The 20,640-nt window shown below is 39.7% G+C and overlaps 1 protein-coding gene across 5 annotated transcripts in view; it reads left to right on the top strand.

The window, feature by feature from the left end:
- LOC136843657 (putative leucine-rich repeat-containing protein DDB_G0290503) overlaps window positions 1-20,640 on the top strand; it is a 281,229-nt gene that overhangs the window by 21,264 nt on the left and 239,325 nt on the right. For 4 of the 5 annotated variants that reach the window (XM_067112208.1, XM_067112210.1, XM_067112211.1 and 1 more), the window contains exons 2-3: window positions 5,855-6,387; window positions 14,773-14,907. In XM_067112208.1, coding sequence (XP_066968309.1) covers window positions 5,974-6,387; window positions 14,773-14,907 — 549 coding nt within the window. In that variant the 5' untranslated portion in view covers window positions 5,855-5,973. Of the gene's footprint in view, window positions 1-3,267; window positions 3,341-5,854; window positions 6,388-14,772; window positions 14,908-20,640 lie in introns of all 5 variants that reach the window. The other variant, XM_067112212.1, reaches the window with a different exon arrangement.

The following is a 20,640-nucleotide window of genomic DNA, read 5'->3' as shown; positions in this document are numbered from 1 at the left end:
TTTGCTTCGTGACAGACTTGCTGCTGAAAACCAAACTGAAAGACATAAACAGGGTTTGGCGGAAACGAGCCAACAGGCGGAGCAGAGACAAACTTTCTCTGATCCCCCAGATCTTGAGGAAAAGACTTTGCCCTTGGTCGACAGTCAAGAGCTTGTCAAGATCAGTGCCTCTCCAATTTCCCCCTCCGTCTCTCGTGTTACATACTGTACATCCCCTGAGCGGTTGGGGGGGATACTCCCAACACGGAAAAGTCCAAGGAACGTGGTTGACAGTGTTCCGCCAGTTCCACATAAACATCCTAGAAGCCATGGTGGTGTTCCTAACGCTAAAGAAACTTTGCCCTGCCAGACAGATTCACATCAGGTTGGTACTAGACAATGCAGTTATAGTACACTGCCTGAACAGAGGAGGCTCCAAGTCAGGTCATATCAATCAAGTGATGATCGCGATTTTCTCCATAGCAAGGAAACATTGTTGGCATCTGTCAGCCACCCACCTGGCAGGTGTCGGAATGTCATTGCAGACTCACTTTCCAGGACAACCCCACTGGAGTCGGAGTGGTCTCTAGACAAGAAGTCGTTCGCATGGATTTGTCTTCAGGTACCGGGTCTCCAGGTAGACCTGTTTGCCACAGAGAGCAACCACAAACTTCCCTGTTACGTAGCTCCCAATCTGGATCCTCTGGCTTATGCCACAGATGCAATGACAATCGATTGGAACAGGTGGCAAAGGGTCTATCTGTTTCCCCCGGTAAATTTGCTGATGAAAGTTTTGCACAAGCTGAGATCATTCAGAGGCCGAGTAGCACTGGTGGCACCCAACTGGCCCAAAAGCAGTTGGTTTCCCTTACTTCTAGAGTTGAAGCTCACTCCCAGACCTATCCCCAACCCACAGTTGACACAAATAGTACAAACTCGGATTGTGTCAGCTTCCTCAAGAATTCTCAGTGCCCTAACTTTATGGATTTCATGAAATACGCAGCGCTTAAAGACGCCAAAATTGACCCTCTTAATATGTTATTTATTGAGTCGGATAAAAGTGAATCTACCCTCAGGCAGTATGACTCGGCAGTTAAGAAATTAGCCTTGTTTCTGAGAGAATCAAATGCTCATGAGATGACCACGAACCTAGCAATCTCTTTCTTTAGGTCATTATTCGAGAAGGGTCTGGCTTCTAGTACTGTTACTACAACTAAATCTGCTTTAAAAAGAATATTTTTACATGGCTTTAATATTAATCTTTCAGACTCATATTTTTTCATCTATTCCTAGAGCATGTGCGCTTTAGACCAGCAACCCCGTCCACACAAGGTCTCCTGGTACTTAAATGATGTTCTTAGGTTGGCATCAGACACTGATAATCTTTCATGTTCATATCCAAGTCTGCTAAGGAAAACTCTGTTCTTGGTAAGTCTAGCCTCAGGGGCTAGAATTTCTGAACTGTCTGCCCTTTCTAGAGAATCTAATCATGTTGATTTCCTCCCGTCAGGTGAAGTTCTGTTATCCCCAGATCCTAGTTTTTTAGCAAAAGAACGAAGACCTGCAGAATAGGTGGTCCCCTTGGAAGATTGTCCCTCTTCCACAAGATTTATCTCTTTGCCCAGTCAATACTTTAAGGGCTTACTTAGATAGGACCTCTAATAGAACTTCGGGTCCCCTTTTGTTAGGGAAGGGGGCAATATCTCACTCAAAAGCCATCAGACAACAAATTCTTTATTTTATTAAGCAAGCAAATCCGGAATCAGTACCTAAGGTCCATGATGTTCGTGCGGTGGCCACTTCTACTAACTTTTTTCATTATATGAATTTTGATGAACTTAAGAAATATACGAGTTGGAAATCACCAAAAGTATTTAAACTCCACTATCTTAAGTCTTTAGAGGCCCTTAAATTTTCCATAGTTGCAGTGGGTGGTGTGGTCCCCCCTAGTCCAACTCAAGTTTAGTTTATATGAATTTAATCAATGACCCCATGTCTCACCTGCTTGCCCTGCGTCTTCCATTGGGTCAGTTCTGCCCCTTAGCCTAGCCCATTTATTTCCACAATGCCTCATTGTCATTTATTTTGTTAGCCTTAAGTATACTAGTTGATTAATATCTAGTATTCAAAAATTTTTATCTGAGTACCTCAAAATTTTACTGTGTATTTATGAATTTTACCTGTGTGCCTCTGAATCCTATTTTTGTGATAATGTTTGAATTGTCTGTATTAAAACACAGTGAAGTTTTCTTTAAATGTTTTATTTTAGTTCCGTTTGTGTACTCTCTGAGTGGGCCCACCAAGCTCGTGATAGTTAATTCTCTGTTACTATTTCACTGGCTGACACAGGTCGACCCAGAAAAGGGATTTTGACAAAGGAAAATCTATTTCTGGGAAGACCTGTGTCACCTAGTGACCCACCCTTTTTTTCCTACCCGGTGAAATACTCAGCTTGGTAGGGGCTAAATTTGGAATGACGTGTCAGTCTCGTGATGACGCCTACTTGGTGGTCGGGTGAGTATTCCGAGTTACAAGTTTGTAACGGCTCATCCAATTTGGGTCTTTGAGAATTGAGAAGTCTATTGGACGAAGGCCTGTGGAAGCGTAATAGCTCACCCCTGGTATATACCGACATCTGTATGAGATGTTCGAACTGGAGGTAGTAACTCCAGCATCCTACATAGCTTTTTTCTCTGGTATATATAGCAGTCTTAAACCTAGAAATGTGCTAATTGGAACCAATTTCACTGGGTGACACAGGTCTTCCCCCAGAAATAGATTTTTCCTTTGTTAAAATCCCTTTTTTCATGTAAGTCTTAATTAAACTTCACCATTACAGTGAAATAACAGGATGGCCTGTTGCCTTTTTTATACATGGGTCAAGAAAATACTGTACATCCTTATTTAACCTACCCTAATGTAGTGCTTAACAACTTGGCCAGAGATAACTCATGAGTTGATCAAGACACATTACTAATTGAATGATGGCACAGAACATTGCTTTAGGCCATCCTAGGATGCAGACATGTTGCTTGCATAGTCTAATCAAACCTTTAGTCTGGCAAGAGGCTAGGCTCTTGTAATGTAAGTGTAGCTGAGATTTACCTTATTCTTATACTGTACTCTTTAATATATAACCAAACATATGGTCCAACTAAACTTTTTTTATTATTTTGGCTACTTGCATGATATAAGGTGATTACCTTACGTATCTTGCTGTATGTAATGTAACTTAGGTAGCTTTTACTCTAAAATATTCTTCTAAGACTGAATTTTGCATTGTTGCAGTTGGTTTACAGATTGCAGAATATCTGAAATTGGGCCCTAGGCTAGACTGATGGCTAAAACATTAAAAAATCAGGCAAGTCCACTTAGTAAGACCTAATTCAACATAGTTTACCTCCAACTATAATTTGTGACATTAGCCTGCACTTCCTCTTTCATAACCCCAACTTTGTGTCGTATTTTAACCAGAATGCTTATTTGTTCTGTGACATTAAGTAATGTATAACTATCCTACGTGTTAAAAAATTATATTCAGTATTAATTATAAATACAAAGGCAAGCACTCAGAAAAGTAGAGTACCATAGCAATAAAGTTAAAACTTAGAAATGTGATTAATGATGAAACATACAGTCAGAGTTCACAATCAGTAACATTTCAGAATGACCAAATTAGAAAAGTGTTTTAATACTACAATGATAATGATAACAATACATAGTATTATTACTATCATATTGTATACTGTATTGTTAAAACAAACAGTACTGTTATTATTGTATATTGTTACAATTGTTTCCTAGTTTTGGTCATTCTGGCTTGTAATTGTATGTAATCAACATATAATTAATTCTCATATATTTTAGTTAATGTACTTGTATAGGATAGCTCAATTCCAGTGTCAACATAATCAATAATCTGATATGATGTTGTATTTGTATTTTATATAAATTTTTTTATGAGATTCTGTTTTGTTCCAGCAGTCTCCTCTCAGCCATGAAGCGTGTCATCTCTGAACTTAGCTAGGCTTAGGTTGCTAGGTTGTCTTATGTTTTATCAGTAGCGCCCGCAGGGGTCCCCACTTGGACACATGCCCCCCCTCTCTAAGTCGAGGTGAAAACAAATTATAGTGTGTGTGTGTGTGAGAGAGAGAGAGAGAGAGAGAGAGAGAGTCTTTGTAGGTGACTCTAATGACAGAGGCTTCCAAAAATGTTTCGTGTCTGCCACAGATATTTCAAGTACCTTAAATATTGAAGTTAAAATGCCCAGAGTAGGCATCAGTCAGTGATACAGATCTGACCCCCCTCCCCATAGTTGTGCAGACAAATATTATAAGAGAGTCTTTTTTTGCCATTTTGGATTTCGTCATTGCTCAGTTTCATGATAGTTGTGCTAATTATCACAGTGTTGCTAGGTCATTGTGCTCATTAATGCCAGGTTATTTCAGTTGCACCACATTCCAGGACTTGGTTCCTGCACTGAATATGTATAAAAATTAAATACTTGACCATATAACTGATGCTGAGGAATATGAAGTTAAACACAAACTTTGGAGAGGAAGGTGGGATACAGTTGAAAAGAACTCTTCCCCATTGTTAGTGTGCAAGACTTTAGAAAGGTGTTCTGAAAATTATCCAGTAACTAGAAGGCTGTTGCAAATATATGCATCTTTGCCTGTTTCTTTTGCATCTGCTGAGAGGAGCTTTTCTACCCTCAATCTCGTAAAGAGTTATAGAAGAGCAGCAATGGGACAAGATCAACTGAATGGTCTTGCCAAATTATATATTCACTGTGCCGTATCAGAAAATCATCAGTAAATTATTACCTCTGTTACTGATATATTTTCTAGAAGGGTCAAGAGGCCACTTGACTTTGGATTTTATTAAATAGTTTGTCTTTCATGGTAATCTAAGATTAATCAAAGGCACTACAGGATTTATAAAATTTCGAAAGAAAGATCTAATTCATATACCAGTCATATACCATTTTGATTTTTTAATCATTCACTAATAATTTTGGTATTTTTTTATTGCAAAATTAATTTGGCTTCATTTGTAATAATATCTGAAAATACAACAGTGTTTAAATCTGTAGTTTGGTGGTATGTACAACTTTCCTTGGTGGGGCTGGGTCTTCATCAGTTTTGGGGGAGAGAGACTGGGTGATATGGAAAAGTGACACCCCCCCATCAAATTTCTGTGGGTGCTTCTGTGATTTATGTTACAATGCAGTAGGTCTGTAGCATGATGTATGTTGCGGTACTAACTATACCTCAAAAGTACTTTTTCTCTTCAGAAGATCAATTAAGAAAGTGTTGTGTTTATTTAGGGCTTCAGCCACGATAGAGACATGGGACAGTTCAAAATTTTCACCCTACTGATTACAGTATCATGAGTCTAGTGACCTAATTCTTGAAGTAAAGAGCTCTTAGTCATCTCCTGGATAACTAACCATTAATCTTTCATAAAATAAAAGAATTGTATTGCATGTGACGCATGAAATTGCTAAGGAAGAGTTCTACTTCATAAGCTACAAATCATTCAATTGCAAGAAATGAGTATCTCTTACCCTATTCTTTGAATTACTATAACTTTCTTCAAAACCGGAAGGTAAAATGAAGAAAATATTGTTTTGGTGATGCGGAGAGGACATGCTTTCTATATTATAGGGTGGCTGGTTCATTAGACTGGCCACTTCTTGCTAATTTGAATTTAGAGTTGTATCTTGTCAAAATGAGACTGTTGTAAAGTAGTTATTCAAATACAGTAATTATTTCAGGATCTTTTATTATTTATTTGCATTGCTATATAATTTTATAGAACTCTATTCAGCACTGTATGTAATTTCTCATATCAATGCTGTTATATTTTCCAGAAATGTAGGAATTAGAAGAGTTGTCTCTCCTCAAGTAGCCATGCGTAAGATCAGATCCAATGATCCAGTCAACTAATCCAGACTGTGTAAAAGGGAGAGAGGAACTTTAATTAGGAAAAATGGATGTTGATGCTGACAGCACAAGTGATAATGAAGCATCTAGGAGTGCCTACCCAAGTGATTCTGTATTGGCATCACAGAGCGATGTGCTCAACGATAGTCATCAGGATATGAGTACAAGCAAATCCCATCGCAGTGGTGGAAAGCATGGGTCGAAGGCTCATGTGCTTGAAAGCCCCTATTATGAAGATAATGGTAAAAATTATGAATATAGTGATTCCAAAGCCCGTGTACAAAAGAGTGCTGGTGGAACGTTTGCAAATGAGGAAAGTAATGATAGCATTAATGAAACTAGTTTAGATGAAACAAGTTTCACATCTGTGGGTTCTGACAGTAAAAACCAAAGTTCTTCAGAGCTTTCAGTTGATCCAGTTGTATGGAAGAAGTTCAAGTTCCTCTCATCTATATTGAAGGTGTGTACTCTTGTGGTCTTTTCTATTTTGTAAGAAAATAGAATTTTCTCAGTTGAAATTAGTATTTTTATATAAGTAACTTACCCAGTAATTACATAGCTAGTAGTTTCCTTTAACTGGCAGCTTAAAATTTTGAAATTGTGGGTCACGCTAGTTTGTTTTGCTTATGGCGACGTGCCCCGCCCACTTACGGGTGTAAGAGAAGGTACAACATAGCAAAGAGCTTCAATTTGTTTCTGCCAGCTGTGGTTGAAGGACTGTGGTTGGCAGCAGCTTGGATTTTGAAATTTATACTTAGCTGGTTGTTTGCTCTATCTTTGATTGGTGAAGTATCTGTTTTCGTAGCCTTTCGGCATAATTAAGATAGTGTTAGGTGAGTTTTGATCATTGGTTTATGACTTTTTGCCCGTTTTTTGGACTTGTCTTAGAATTTTCCAGGATGTCTGACACTAGTAGTTCTAGTATTAGGTAATGTAGCAAAGGCTGCAATACTAGACTGACTAAAGAACCTTACGACTCTCACACTGTGTTCAGTGTACGGGACAAACATGTTCAGTGGATTTACACTGTAAGGAGTGTGGCAGCTGGGATTTAAAGAAGTGGAAGACTTTAGATTCACATCTTAAGAAACTAGCTTGAGTCAGGAAGAGGAAAGCTATCGCTAGAGAATCTAGTAAAGCTTTAGCTAGTCAGGATTCATCTGCTAAGTCGGATGCAGTTGCACCTGTAATTTCTTCCGATATTGTTCCATCTCCTCCACCTGTGCAACCCTCTCCTTTACCTGGCTCTCACGTTTCCGATCCCAACACCATCATCAGTCTGGAGTCGAAAACCGACACTCGCTTCGAATTGATTGTGCAATCAATCGCTAAATTAGCGTCATCGATGAAAGTGTTAATGGATAAGAGTGAGTCAGAGCGCCCCGTGGCGCCCAGTACAAGTGCAGTGGTAGTGGAGGAGGTGGCTGTTCGGCCCACCGATTCTCCTAGGCCAAGGTCCCTGACATACTCCCCAGCACCTGTGAGGAGTCAAACTGATAGCCTAAGGGAAGTCGGTGTGGTCTGCCCCCGAGCAGTCGCCCCCTCAGTTCAGTCTGTTGATGAATCCCAGACTGCAACCAAAGGCCATTGGAAAGGCCTTCAAGTGAGTGCTCACTGTATGTTCTCCAACGCCGAAGAAATTACTGTAGTCCGAGGCGCGCATGGCGCTATGCGGACAAGTCACACCGGCTGAAAAGGTATGCAGTGGATTTTGAGATTCCTTCTCCTGTTCCTTGTAAGAAGGGCAAGGATTCAGCGGGCCCCTCGTGCAGTCACTGGGACAGCCCAGAACAATTTTCTTCCGCTTCTTCTGACGACTATCGTAAATTGGCGCCGAAGCGCCTTGTGGCACGTAGACGTTCTTTGTCAAATAAAGGAACTACTTCATCAGGAGTTGCGCATCCAGCACATTCATCTCTGCAATCAGCACCCGAGTGGCCAGCAATTAGTGTTGAAGCGCCCCAGCTCCCATTTGCGGATGAGTGCCCATTGGTGCCCAGTCACCATCAGGTTTTGTCACTGACTCCCTTCTCTACAGCGCCCCCCTAGCACCCATTGGCGCCCGCTCCTCCACCACTTCATGGTAGTGCCGTCTCGGACATTGTTCCTCCGTCAGTTGACCCGATTCAGAGCAAACTGGATAATATTCTCAGTTTGCTTCAGAAGGCTCCTTCTACAGCTCAGATGACAGCCGACTTATCGCTTTCTCCTGTTTCTTCTGAGGAAGAGGATGTTCCAGACCAAGATGCTCCTTCGTTGCCGTACTCTGCGTTGTTGAGGTTCCCACTAACGACTTTTCCAAGCTTCTTTTTGCCAACTACTCCCTCTCTCCTGCTTCGACTTTCTTTATGGAAGTCCTCCTCAGTCTGTTCTTCAAGATTACTGAATTTGATTCTCTCCTCTTCAGCAAAGAAGGCACTGAAGGAAGTAGAAGGGCAGTTTTCTGAGAAGAGGGAACAAGGGAAAGCAGTTTTTTGTTTCCTGCCTTCTAAGCTGTCCAGATCGAGCTACAGGTTTTATGTGACTGGAGAAGCTCCTTCCCTGGACATAAGGGCATAAACAAATTGAAGCTCTTTGCTATGTTGTACCTTCTCTTACACCCGAAAGTGGGCGGGGCACGTCGCCATAACCAAAACAAACTAGAGTGACCTGCAATTTCAAAATTTTAAGCTGCCAGTTAAAAGAACTAATAGCTATGTAATTACTGGGTAAGTATATATAAAACTTTATTTTATTATAAAAATGTCATTTTTGTACTCTAAAACAAATTATCATTGTTCCTACACAATATACAAACCATCGGTCCTTTACATTAAGAACAACTTACGGCGAAGCTGGAAACAGTCGTTAAACTCTTGAACAAGGTGGTTAGGCAGTAATTACTGTCCGGGAGGAGGGAATACCCGCCTACCAGGATGTTAACATTCCAGTTTGCTTTCGGCCGTCATGCCTTGCAGATTTGTTTTTGGAGTTCTTTGCCTGACTGTCGTTAAGCTCTTTTTTTTCTTTTTTTTTCCGTTGGGATCTTTTTTATCTTTTTGCATATATATTGTGTGTGTTTGATATTTGTTAATATACAAACCCACAATTTATGATAGCCTTGCATAGGCTGTCATCCCCCAGCGTGTGTCTTTGGGTCGGCAGCCAGGGGCGTAACAAGTTCGCTCCCCATTCATTGGACCTCATGCCCTCTACTTGTACAAGGGCGTAACTGTATCCCTATTCTGACTTGTGCTGAGTGTTGCTCTTCGCATTCTCTCATTTGGCTCTTCCTGGCCCTTTGGGTCGGAAACCGATTCGCATTCCACTTTGGGGTCTCGTCTCTCAGATGCCTCGCTCTCGATTCCAGTTCTCAGAAGTCTGTGTCTAAGACTGATTCTGTGCCTGTCCCTCCTCGATTTTCTTCGGAAGCCAAGAGGAGCTTACTCTTGATGATTGTTCTTACAAGATTCAGGAGTCTTGCCATGCACTTGAGACTTCTTGGAATCTCGAGTGCTCAGCCTTGGGACTGTGAGCGCTCAACTAGCGAGTCTGTAGTGTGTCCGGGATTCTGTGGATTCCCTGGTCTGGTTTAGGCGCAGGATAAGAGAAGGTGTGAAAACATTCAGATGTTTCAATACTGCCTGCCTGCTTCATTTTGAGTGTTTGATCAGTTCCGAAACTCGTGTCTCATACCCTTGGGTTCAAGCACTCGGGTTAGCAGACACGAATTCTCTTTAAACCTTCTTCTTGAGGGGCTTTGGACTCAGAGAAGATTAAAGCATGTCTTGAGGACAGTGCTAGTTCATGGCCAAGCTTTCCCGGCTCGGTTCCGCTCAGTCCTCCTCGCTCGCCCAGCCACCAGTCTCGTTTATGTGATCAGTTCAGATCAGCTTGGCCCGCTCGCCTAACCCCAATTGCGTTTCGAGACTGGCTCGGCTCTCTTGTCTTGCTCGCCCGGCCTGTTGTTGTGTTTACACGATTGGCTTGGCTCTTGCGGTTCAGCTTGCATGTCCAGCCCCTGATCGCTTCTACGCAGTCGGCTTGGCTCGCTCAGTTCAGCAAACCGAATTCTGTCAAGGTTCTCCTTCCTTCAGAAGACTCAGCTCAAGTGAACTTTCGCTCTCTTTAGGTTAGCGCTTTAGTTTGGCGTTAGTGCTCTCCTTCCTCCGTGCTGCCATCATCACCTCTGGTTGATGATTGTCCACAATCAACCTCTCCTGCTGGTTTTTCTAGCAGGACAGGTAAGAGTGCTTTTTCTCCTCTCCTCTTCCCTCAAACCCTTTCGGTTGGCGGTTGCTGCCGGGAGATGCAAGTTGGATAGAGAGGACTCCAAGTTTTGTTTATTATCAGAGTTCTGCTACAAGGATCTACGTCTCGGGCTCGGTTTTCGGATCGGCTCGCCATACATCCAAGTAGTTAAGGATGGTTTTCTGGGTTCTGGTGGGGTTATCCCTCCAAGAAGAGATCAAGAGTGTTACGCCCCAGGAAGACTCGTGGGTCTTCCTCTTCAGCATGCGGACACCCTCAATTTTCTTTTCTCAGAGATTTTCACGCCAATTCATCAACACAATGATCTCAGGGAGAAGACCACTGCATCCCCTGTGAATACTCTTCACTGGTCCTTGGAAGGGTTTTGTTGGGGCTGCCACGGTCTTTGCTTGCTATAAGGGCTTTCTCGACCAGACGAATGCCTTTTCCCTGGACAAGGAGTTCATTTTGGTTGAGCCACTCAATCACATTCCTTCCCCTTCCTCTTCCTTGACAGAAATTATTCTTCTTGCCTCAGAGGGGTCTTATGCTGACTAGGAGATTGTCCTGGCTCTGGCTTGCCTGGACTAGGATCTCTCGCTGTTTCTCTTTGCTGCGAAGGGTGTTCCCTTTCGCAACAAGAGACGGCGAACCTGGAGGACACTGCCATGATGTCCCTTCAGGTAGTCTCCTGATGAATCTGTGATCTTTCACTTTTTCGAGGCTTTGCCTGCTCGGATGCAATCATTCCTGAAGAGGGCTCTGCCTTCTAGAGACTGTTCCAGTCTGGGTGTGGGTTCACCTGCCCAACAACAGACAGCAACCTGTGGGCAATTCTGGTGCTAAGAAGAGGAACACTATCCTGATTCCGATCTCCAGTCTAGTAAGTTCCTAGTCATCACATTCCCTCAGGAACGGACCTTTACTCGGTTCTGCCCCCTCTTTCGCAGAGAGGTAGTTACTGCAGTAGTCAAGGAACATGCCAGGGCAACTGCCTTGTCCTCCGGACAATGGCAACCTAGCCCTTCCTCAGCCCCTAAGAAGTCTCAAGCTGGTGCTCACAGGACACCCAGTCTTCCTCATTCTCTTCTTAGAAAGTGCACATACGTGTGTCTCTTTCAAACCTCTTTCCATCAGAGGTGTCTTGATGAAGGAATGACTGTCAAGTCATTGGACTATATGGTAGCAACATAGCTGAGATCTGGCAGCGGACATCCTTCAGTAGAAGTATCTATTTCCTCCGGGTCTCGGCCACCTTTCATCAAACTTCTGTTCCATCTCCTCTCCCTTGTTCCCAACTTCGGGAGCAGCCAGCCCTGCTAGAGCTAGTTGTCTTTGGTGTCCTGTCGTCACTGCAGAAGCTGTCCCCTCAGGGGCAGCTTCGCCTTCGATTCTCTTCATAGAGAATGAAGGAGATCTGCTTCCAGTTCTTAATCCTTCCTCTCTCGAAGGATGAGGGAGGATTTAGGCTGGTGCTTAATCGACAGAAACCTCTGAATATGTCTGCATATTCTCCTCGAGACATGCTTCTGTTCTCAGATGCACTGACCGGGGAATACATGTACACCTGTAAGATCATTGTCTTTGAGGTGTGCGACTGAGATGATGAGTACCTTCTCATCGGCTTCCTGGAACTCAAGGCAGTTTGCTGGGCCTCTGAGAGTTTCAGGATCGGGTTTTTGAGATACTCTAGGGTGTTGTTAGGCAACAACACCACAGTAGTGGCATATTTCAACAAACAAGAGGGTCTCATTTCCCTCCTGTTACTTTGGTTGACTTGCAGGTGCTCGAGTGAACTTTGGTGCACCCTGTAGAGCTGTCAGCCAGATACATCCCAGGCAGTGAGATGTATTGGCAGACAAGCTCAGCCTCTGGCATCGAGTGACAGAGACAGAGAGCTCCCGTCACTCAGTTCTTCACAGAGAGGTTGCTTGACTTGAAGGCTTCCTGTTACTCTTCTGTTTGCCTCCTGGCTCAACAGAAGTCCGCAGGTCTTCTGCTTAATCATACCAGACCCATGGACCGCTACGGTGATGCATGCTGACATGGTGGGACAACCTTGACATTTTCATCTTCCCTTCGTATTTGTCTAATTTGCAAGATGTTCAGCAAGTGTCGTTCACCCCAAATTTAGATGAATGCTGGAAGACTTCGCCTTTTGGCCAACCTGCTAGCCCTGCTTCCGAGGCACTGAGAAGAGTTCCTCCCTGACCCAACCTTCTGTGTCAGTGACACGTGAAGCGGTTCCTCAGGCAGTACAATCCCTGTGCCTTCACGACTAGAGACTATCTGGCTTCCCTTGCAAGCATAGCACCTTTGTGAGAGTTTTCAGACAGATCAGCCTCTCAAGAACATCTCTTGTCTCGCACCGGCCTTGGCATAGAGGATGGACGATGTTCATGGACTTGCAGCGGATGGAGAGTAATACCTTGACTCCATCTCGGATGTCATAGCGGACTCTGAATCCGTCGGCATCTGTTGCCAGATTCAAGTCCTTCTTGATCTCCTCTTCCTTGGACTTTGTAATTGATGACCTAGATCAATCGCTACTTTGACCTGTTATGGTGCCATGGTACTCTGAAAAGGCTTGACATCCCTAACCTGGATGTTGTTGACTTTTTTGCTAGTACTGACTCTATCAAGGAACAGGTCAAAGTAGCAATTGATGTAGGTCATCAATTACAAAGTCCAAGGAAGAGGAGATCAAGAAGGACTCGAACCTGGCAGCAGATGCCGACGGATTCAGAGTCCACTATGACATCCGAGATGGAGTCAAGACATTAATCTCCACCCGCTGCAAGTCCATGAAGATCGTCCATCTTCTACGCCGAGGCTGGTGCGAGACGAGATGTTCTTGAGAGGCAGATCTCTGTCTGAAAATTCTCACAAAGGTGCTATGCCTCTGGCTTTGTGAGGTGATTGGAAGGATGTACTCTACAGCTGGTGACTATGACACCTGTACACTCCGCCCAAGAGTTCACAGAGTGAATGGCCTGGTCCATCCCTCACATTCCAGAAGATTCTGTCAGTCTGGAAGCAAGATGTGGTCTCATTAGACCACATTTATATCTTCTACCTTTGGGTCTTTGTCCACAGGTCCTTGGAACCTGTTTTCCTTGGTCCTGTGTTGGCTGCTCAACAAGTTGTGTTTTCTAACACGGCTTCTTTAAGAGGTGTATTGTCCCGGAAGTGAGAAGGATTCTGAGAGTGACTGGCCTCTCCTCCTCCTTCTTCCTCATCCTACTACACCTCTTCCGTTGGGCTGGAACTGGCGTCTGATGCAGTAAGTCTACACATCGAGCACCCGGTCTAATTTTCTCTCTAGAACCATAGAAGCAAACCCGCTCCTTCCTCTAGCAAGGGGAGGAAGGAACCCTGGCAATAAGAGAAACCCTTTTTTGGGTCTTTAAGATTCTTCCCAGCCTGCTTTCGTATGAGTTACGATTCCTCACTCATTCGAAAAGGTCCAGATGTCTGATATTTGATCTTGCAGTTCCTATACTCCGATCAGTATGTCAAGAGGCACGGTACTCCTCGCTCTTTCGACCAGGATAACCCAGGTGTGCAGAACTCCAGTCAGTTCAAAGATACTCACTCAGATTCCTCCCTCCAACCAGTGAGTCTTTCTAATGTAAAGGACCAATGGTTTGTATATCATGTAGGAACAAATCACAGTTTTTTAAAGTAAATTGTATTTTTCCTAACTATACAAACCTGAGGTCCTTTACGTTACATTTTTATGCCCATCTCATGTCACCCCTCAATCTGAAACCTGGGCCTAAAGGCAAATTGGAATGTTTATATCTGGGCAGGCAGGTATTCCCGCCTACCTAATGGTAGTTACTGCCTAACCACCTTGTTCAAGAGTTTAATGGCTGTTTCCAGCTTCACTGTAAGTCATTCCTAATGTAAATGCCCTCAGGTTTGTATACTTAGGAAAAATACAATTTACTGTACTTTAAAAAGCTGTGATTTTAATACTCCCTTTAATTCTTAGTGAATGATAAAACAGTCAATACCGTAGATAAGAGCTGCTTGTTACTGATAGAATTATCAGTAAATGGTGATGGATGTCCGTTCCCTGCGTACTCATTAAATATTTTGCATATTTCCTTATTTTAAAATGATACTTTTTGGAGATTTCTTAAATTTTGGGTCACTACTTATCACCACACTAAGTACTCGTCACTGAATTTTTGCTCACGGATTCATGGGGTAAAAAGGGTTATTAAATTTGGTCACTTACAAGTAGTAATTGTTTGATATTAATGCTATTCACATGTTGGTCTGTAATCATGTATTTGCACTGTACTTTTGTTAGTTTATATATTTTCTGTTATTATTGCAGTACATAGAATTATTTTGTTGATGTTATTCAGGTTTTTAAAATTTGCACATTGACCTTTTGCTGTGTATTTCATAGGGCATGATTTTTTTTATCATTCTGTAAATGTGATGGGTACAGTTAATTTTCCCTGGTACCGTAGGGCTATAGAATTTATTCTCCATAAGTGATTGATGTCACCGTCAATATTGGTAACACTTTCAAGTACAGTACACAGTGCGTTTGTGAACTGTAAATTAATAAATTGTTTTGCAACTGTAATTTCTCTAGGAGACCCAGCACAACCTAAGGGCAATGGATGACCTTATACTTGAGCATCGCCGAATTCAGGACATAACAAACCTTCAGATGGCTCAGAACAGAGCATCAGGATCCTGCAGCCATTTATCTCTATCAGATAACCAGGTATGCTATTGTTTTTCTGTAATAGGTGCTCAGTGGAGTTTACTATATTTTGAATACGTCATTATTTGAAGTAGTTGCTATTAGATTTTAGATGTTTTGTTGGAGTGCTTAGAGTAGCATTTTCATTCTGTAAATTACCATTTTCAGTTTGATTTTCTTGACTGGACACATGCAGTTACATTAAAGTTGTGTAGATGTAGATTGTGACTGAGAAAAATAGAGTAGTAGTGTACCATACTGTTTTCATTTTTCAAGTTACTCTTCTTGACCATATATATATATATATATATATATATATATATATATATATATATATATATATATATATATGTGTATGTATGTATGTATATGTATGTATGTATGTATGTATGTATGTATGTATGTATGTATGTATATATATATATATATATATATATATATATATATATATATATATATATATATATATATATATATATATATATATATATACTTATATATATGCAGTAGAATCCCCTGACCTCAACACTAATCCATTCTAGAAGGAGTTTCAAGATGCAATGCAGTCGAGATCCGAATAAATGTTTCCCATAAGAAATAACTGAAAACAGATAAATCTGTTCTTGATCACTGCGTTATTACCATAACCTTGCCTTTTTGTACAAACATTACACAGAAATTACAGCTAAATAAGTTCAGAGTTAAATAACATGATTTAAAGGATATGTACAGTACTGAGAGAGAGAGAGAGAGAGGGTGGCCTGAGGTAAACAAACAAATCAGGAAACAAATGTTTTGTGATTTTGAGAGATTTTACTTTTACATAATGTATGTTAGTTTACTGTACCTTTGTACAAACCCCCTGTATTCACAGGGGATGCATACCACCCCCCACCCCCCGCAAATAGCTAAAACCTGCGAATACTTAAAACCCTTCTAAAAACACTTAGAACTTCCTATTTTGATAGTTCAAAGGGACACAAAACAAACTAAAAATGCTTATACAGGTATTATCCTACTCACGATGGGATTAGGTTCCAAAAAAAAAAAACCATCGTTTGTTGGAAAAAAAAGTATATCGAACATAGCCTACCTACACTAGGGTATTCAGTACCATGTACTGTATACATATATGGTAGCCTAGCCTACACTATAAAGTATACTCTATACATACACAGTATAGTAATTATTAATATCAGCTAATTCTGGAGGTTCATGCAAAGTGGCTTATGATAATTCGGTGCAAAGAGAAATTGAATAACAAGGATTAGCTTAGTCTACACTATGGTACATTGTATACATATACGGTAGCGTAGCCTACATTATATAACAGTCATACTCCGAACTTGCGCGAGGTTAGGTTCCAGAACCCCTCGCGCAGGGTGAATTTTCATAAGTTTGGCATGGTCTCAAAAATGCTAATAAAATACTTATTACTAAAGTTTAAACACTAAATATGACCTAATCATGTATCCCAAATTATTAAGTTAACTTTTAAATGAAATTAAAGTTACTGTAATTTCATTTAAAAATTAGCTTAATACATTACCAAAAAAAGAGAAATAAATGGTTGACATAAAAACTGAGATTTGGAAGAGAATCTCTCTCTCTCTCTCTCTCTCTCTCTCTCTCTCTCTCTCTCTCTCTCTCTCTCTCTCTCTCTCTCTCTCCTCCCTCCCTCCTCCCTTCCAAACAGTCTATTTTTTTAGAATCGTCTCAACCTCTTTTTTAACAACTTCTTTATTCTGCGTCTCTTTCTCTTTGTTCTGAAATGCTTTTCATGAACAAACAGTGATTATATTTTGACTAATACAACTCTTAGTTATTATGTCTCTATGTTTTAGAACGTATTTGCAACACTAGCACGTGTACACTTTGTAGATGATACAAGGTCAAATTAGATCAATTTAAACTATCTACTAGAGAGAGAGAGAGTAAAGACATAGAGAGAGAGGAGAGAGAGAGAGTAGAGAGAGACGGAGAATTAATAAGTTGTAAAAATGTGTGAGCGCTAACTATGAGGAGAGAGAGAGAGAGAGAGAGAGAGAGAGAGAGAGAGAAAAAGAGAGATTTGTCCTTACTTAAGAGAGAGGAAATTATTTATCAATTATTACAGAAACTGATAGAATAACACACGAGAGAGAGAGAGAGAGAGAGAGAGATATTGTCCTTACTTGAAATATCAAGTTATGTTATTTATGAATTATTACGGGGAGAGAGAGGGAGAAAGTTATTCTTATGTTATTTATCAAAAGTTGGAAATTCACTATTAAACTAACTGTTAAATGAAATTAAAGTTACTGTATTTTCATTTAAAAGTTAGCTTAATACATTACCCTTAAAAAAAGAAATAAATGTTGTGACTCTCTCCCCCATTCCACCGATCTATTTCTTGAAGTCTTCTCAACCTCGTTTTTAAAAACTTCTTTATTCTGTCACTTTCTCTTTGTTCTGAATTTCTCTATGTTCTGAAATGCTCTATGTCACTATGTTTTAGAACGGCACATTTACAGTTTGTAAACAGTACAGGTAAAATTAGATCAATTCAAAATTATCTACTGTACAGTTAAAGGCATACAGAGAAACCGTGTTGTAATACGTAAGTTGGCTAACTCCGAACTAGAGAGAGAGAGAGTGAGAGAGAGAGAGATAACAGTTGTCTTACTTAAGAGAGTGAAATTTTTTATGAATTATTATGGACACAGAGAGAGAGAGAGAGAGAGAGAGAGAATTACAAGAAAAATTTGACCACTGATTAGCAACACTCCCCTTCTTGTCATGTTAAATGACATGTCTGACAGCTTTTGCCTTCGACCTCCTTACAAAAGACGAGGGACGAATTTGTTTGTTCAAAATAATACGAATTTTGTAATTACAGTTTTATTATTATTATTATTATTATTATTATTATTATTATTATTATTATTTAATTTTATTAATCTTATTATTTGAAAATTAGTACTTATTATTAGGTAAAAGTTTTTATCATACAAATAAACATACCTGTATACATGTGTACCATAAAAATTCTTCTCACTAAAAGAGAGAGAGAGAGAAATTATTACTTTTAATAATATTTAATGTTGTTTAATTTACACATAGAAGCTTGAAAACTTGTAAATTACATAAAAAAATTAAACAAACACTTTTGCTGGGTTTCTCAGTGTTTGCAAATGTTCACGTGTCTGAAAAACTCATGTATGACCATTAGTTAGGTTCCAATGAAAAATTTGTGTGTCTGTGAATTCGTGCAACTCAAATCGCGCAAGTTCAAGCTATTACTGTATAGGATATTCACATATTGTATTATACAAACGTCAACCTAACGATTATGCATCTTTTAAACTGTTATGCCTTAATTCACTTTATCCAATAATATTGTATATATTCTTATATTGCTTTTGTATTATAAATTGCGGTCATAGCGAGCAATGTTTTGGTCTGGAAATCGTTTATGCAGTGTTTATTTTGCCATATTTAATTCAGTTCAGAGCACTTTTCTTGCTTCTAGTTAGCGTAAATGAATCTCTAGATACTTTATTTATATGGGGCAAGGTTACTTTTCGTTATATGAAGTGTTTTTCAGTTGAAATATAACTAAAATTCGTCTCGTTATGAAATTAATGTACTGTATCTATTTTTTCGTTAATACAGTAGATGATGGCCGTTTAGGGACGTTTGTTTTGTGTAAAAAAAATTCAAGATTCCATTGACTATTTTCACTTGATTTCATCATAATACGAGCTTTCTGTATTTATCGTTTATCAGCATAAAAATAACAGTAATGTGTTCTTTCATGCCCAGTAGTTTTGAGTAAGATACTTTCTCTCCAATTTTAATTACGATCAAGTTTCATCCATGTTGCCGATGCACAATAATTTACAGTATAGTCAGTAGCAGCTTGAACATTGTTTTCTCAGCTTCATCTACAACTTGCAGCTTAAATTTAGCAGTATATTTACTTGACGATCTTTTATCCATACTGAATAAGAGTGTAATGTAAAAATATATCAGTCCTCTATTCTACTTAACGTCATTTGTGCTATAAGCTACGGTAATTGTTTATTACCGTACGATGATTGAAATACCAGGTAAACAGCTCTTGTTATCGTTTCGGTCATAAGCAAAACAACAGTTTCTCATTCAGTTCTTTACGGCTGTACGCATTTATGCAAGAGTATAACGTTACTAACAATACATTTATCATTCTCTTTTACTTTTTTACTAGAGGATGGGATAAAGAGATGGAGGAAAAGTTGTTTATTGTAATTTGGTCTCTCTCACTGCCTGATCATGCTGCTGCCTGTGCGTGTGCAAAAATTTAAACATATTTTCTAAATGATATTGTCTGTCGGTATTAATTGCTTTCCCCATTGCAAAATCAAATTATCGTAAGGTGAATTATCATAACTCGAGCATTACCTGAGTATTTTAATAGTTTTATCATAAAAAGTGCATTTAGTCATGAAAATGAGATGAAAATACAGAAACTGCGAATTTTCCGCAAATAATGGATAGATAAATTCTACAGAGAAATCCGTGAATTCATTGAGTCCAAAGAATAATATAGCGTGAGATCGCGAGAATCGGTTTACTTATACTCATGTTACATTCATGTACAGCTATACTCTTACGTGATGCGACATGGTTGCATAGGATTTCGTTCAAAATTCACGAACTGGCAACCGTACATGCTCCATATTAATCAGTTATTTCAATGTGAAAACACAGTTATTTCATACAATAAGGACATAATATGTTTCATAAGAGTGAAATCTGTCATATATTTCAAAACTGTAAGAAAATAACACATGTAGCCAAATTTCAGTAAAAACACTTACCAAACACTTTCAAAACTTTCATTCACTCATCGCCGATGCATTTGACAAAAAAAGGTCATCATCAAACCTAAATTCAAATATTAAATAAAAAATGAAAAAATTTGTCATAACATTAATATTGCTTCCAGTGCAATCATAACATTTGAAATAGTCCTATTTGATGGTTTTTATGCATCAACACTGAAAAAATGTAAATAAGTAAATACTAAAGTAGAATGCACCAATATCATGCCCAGGGTGAGCATGGCGGTGTGTAAACAGGTAAGCTCCGCTCACCACGTTAAAATAATGAACAACCACCTCGAACATAGGTCTACAATGACTAGCAACAATGAAATTATCTTGAAAACATTTACTTTATATTTGTTAGAGGAATATTTGGATTTTCATGAAAATAAAATGTGGCTTACTAGCAAATATTTGCTTATGCAATTTATAATCAGAATTCACAATCTCACTTTTAAAGAAAAAAATTACTATTACTTGAAAACAACACAAAATTTAATTAACTTTTGAGTTAGATTACAGAGGTTAATTTATCAAGAAATTTAATTAAGCAAAATTTAAACTATTCAGAGATACTTAAGATTAGAAAAGAAAATCTAAGTAAATGAAAATTAAATCAAGTCTGCAATGTTAAATTATTAAGAAATACTTAAAATTAGGGGTATCATGTAGGGGGGCGGGGGAGGACAACTGCCACCCCCAGGCTCAAGTTGCCTCCCCCCAAGCCTCAACTTGCCCCCTCACCCCCCCCCCCCAAGCCCCAAGAAGTAACAGCAGCTGGTTTTCTATTATTCCTACTGAAATTCAATTGTGTCATCACATTAAGTTATATCCATCTATATATCTGTCTGTCTATCTATCTATATATCTGGCTGTCTGTCTGTATCTGTCTATCTGTCTATGTATA

Source organism: Macrobrachium rosenbergii, chromosome 12, assembly GCF_040412425.1.
Source record: "Macrobrachium rosenbergii isolate ZJJX-2024 chromosome 12, ASM4041242v1, whole genome shotgun sequence".
NCBI lineage: Eukaryota > Metazoa > Arthropoda > Malacostraca > Decapoda > Palaemonidae > Macrobrachium > Macrobrachium rosenbergii.
This window is presented reverse-complemented; position numbering and strand designations above follow the sequence as displayed.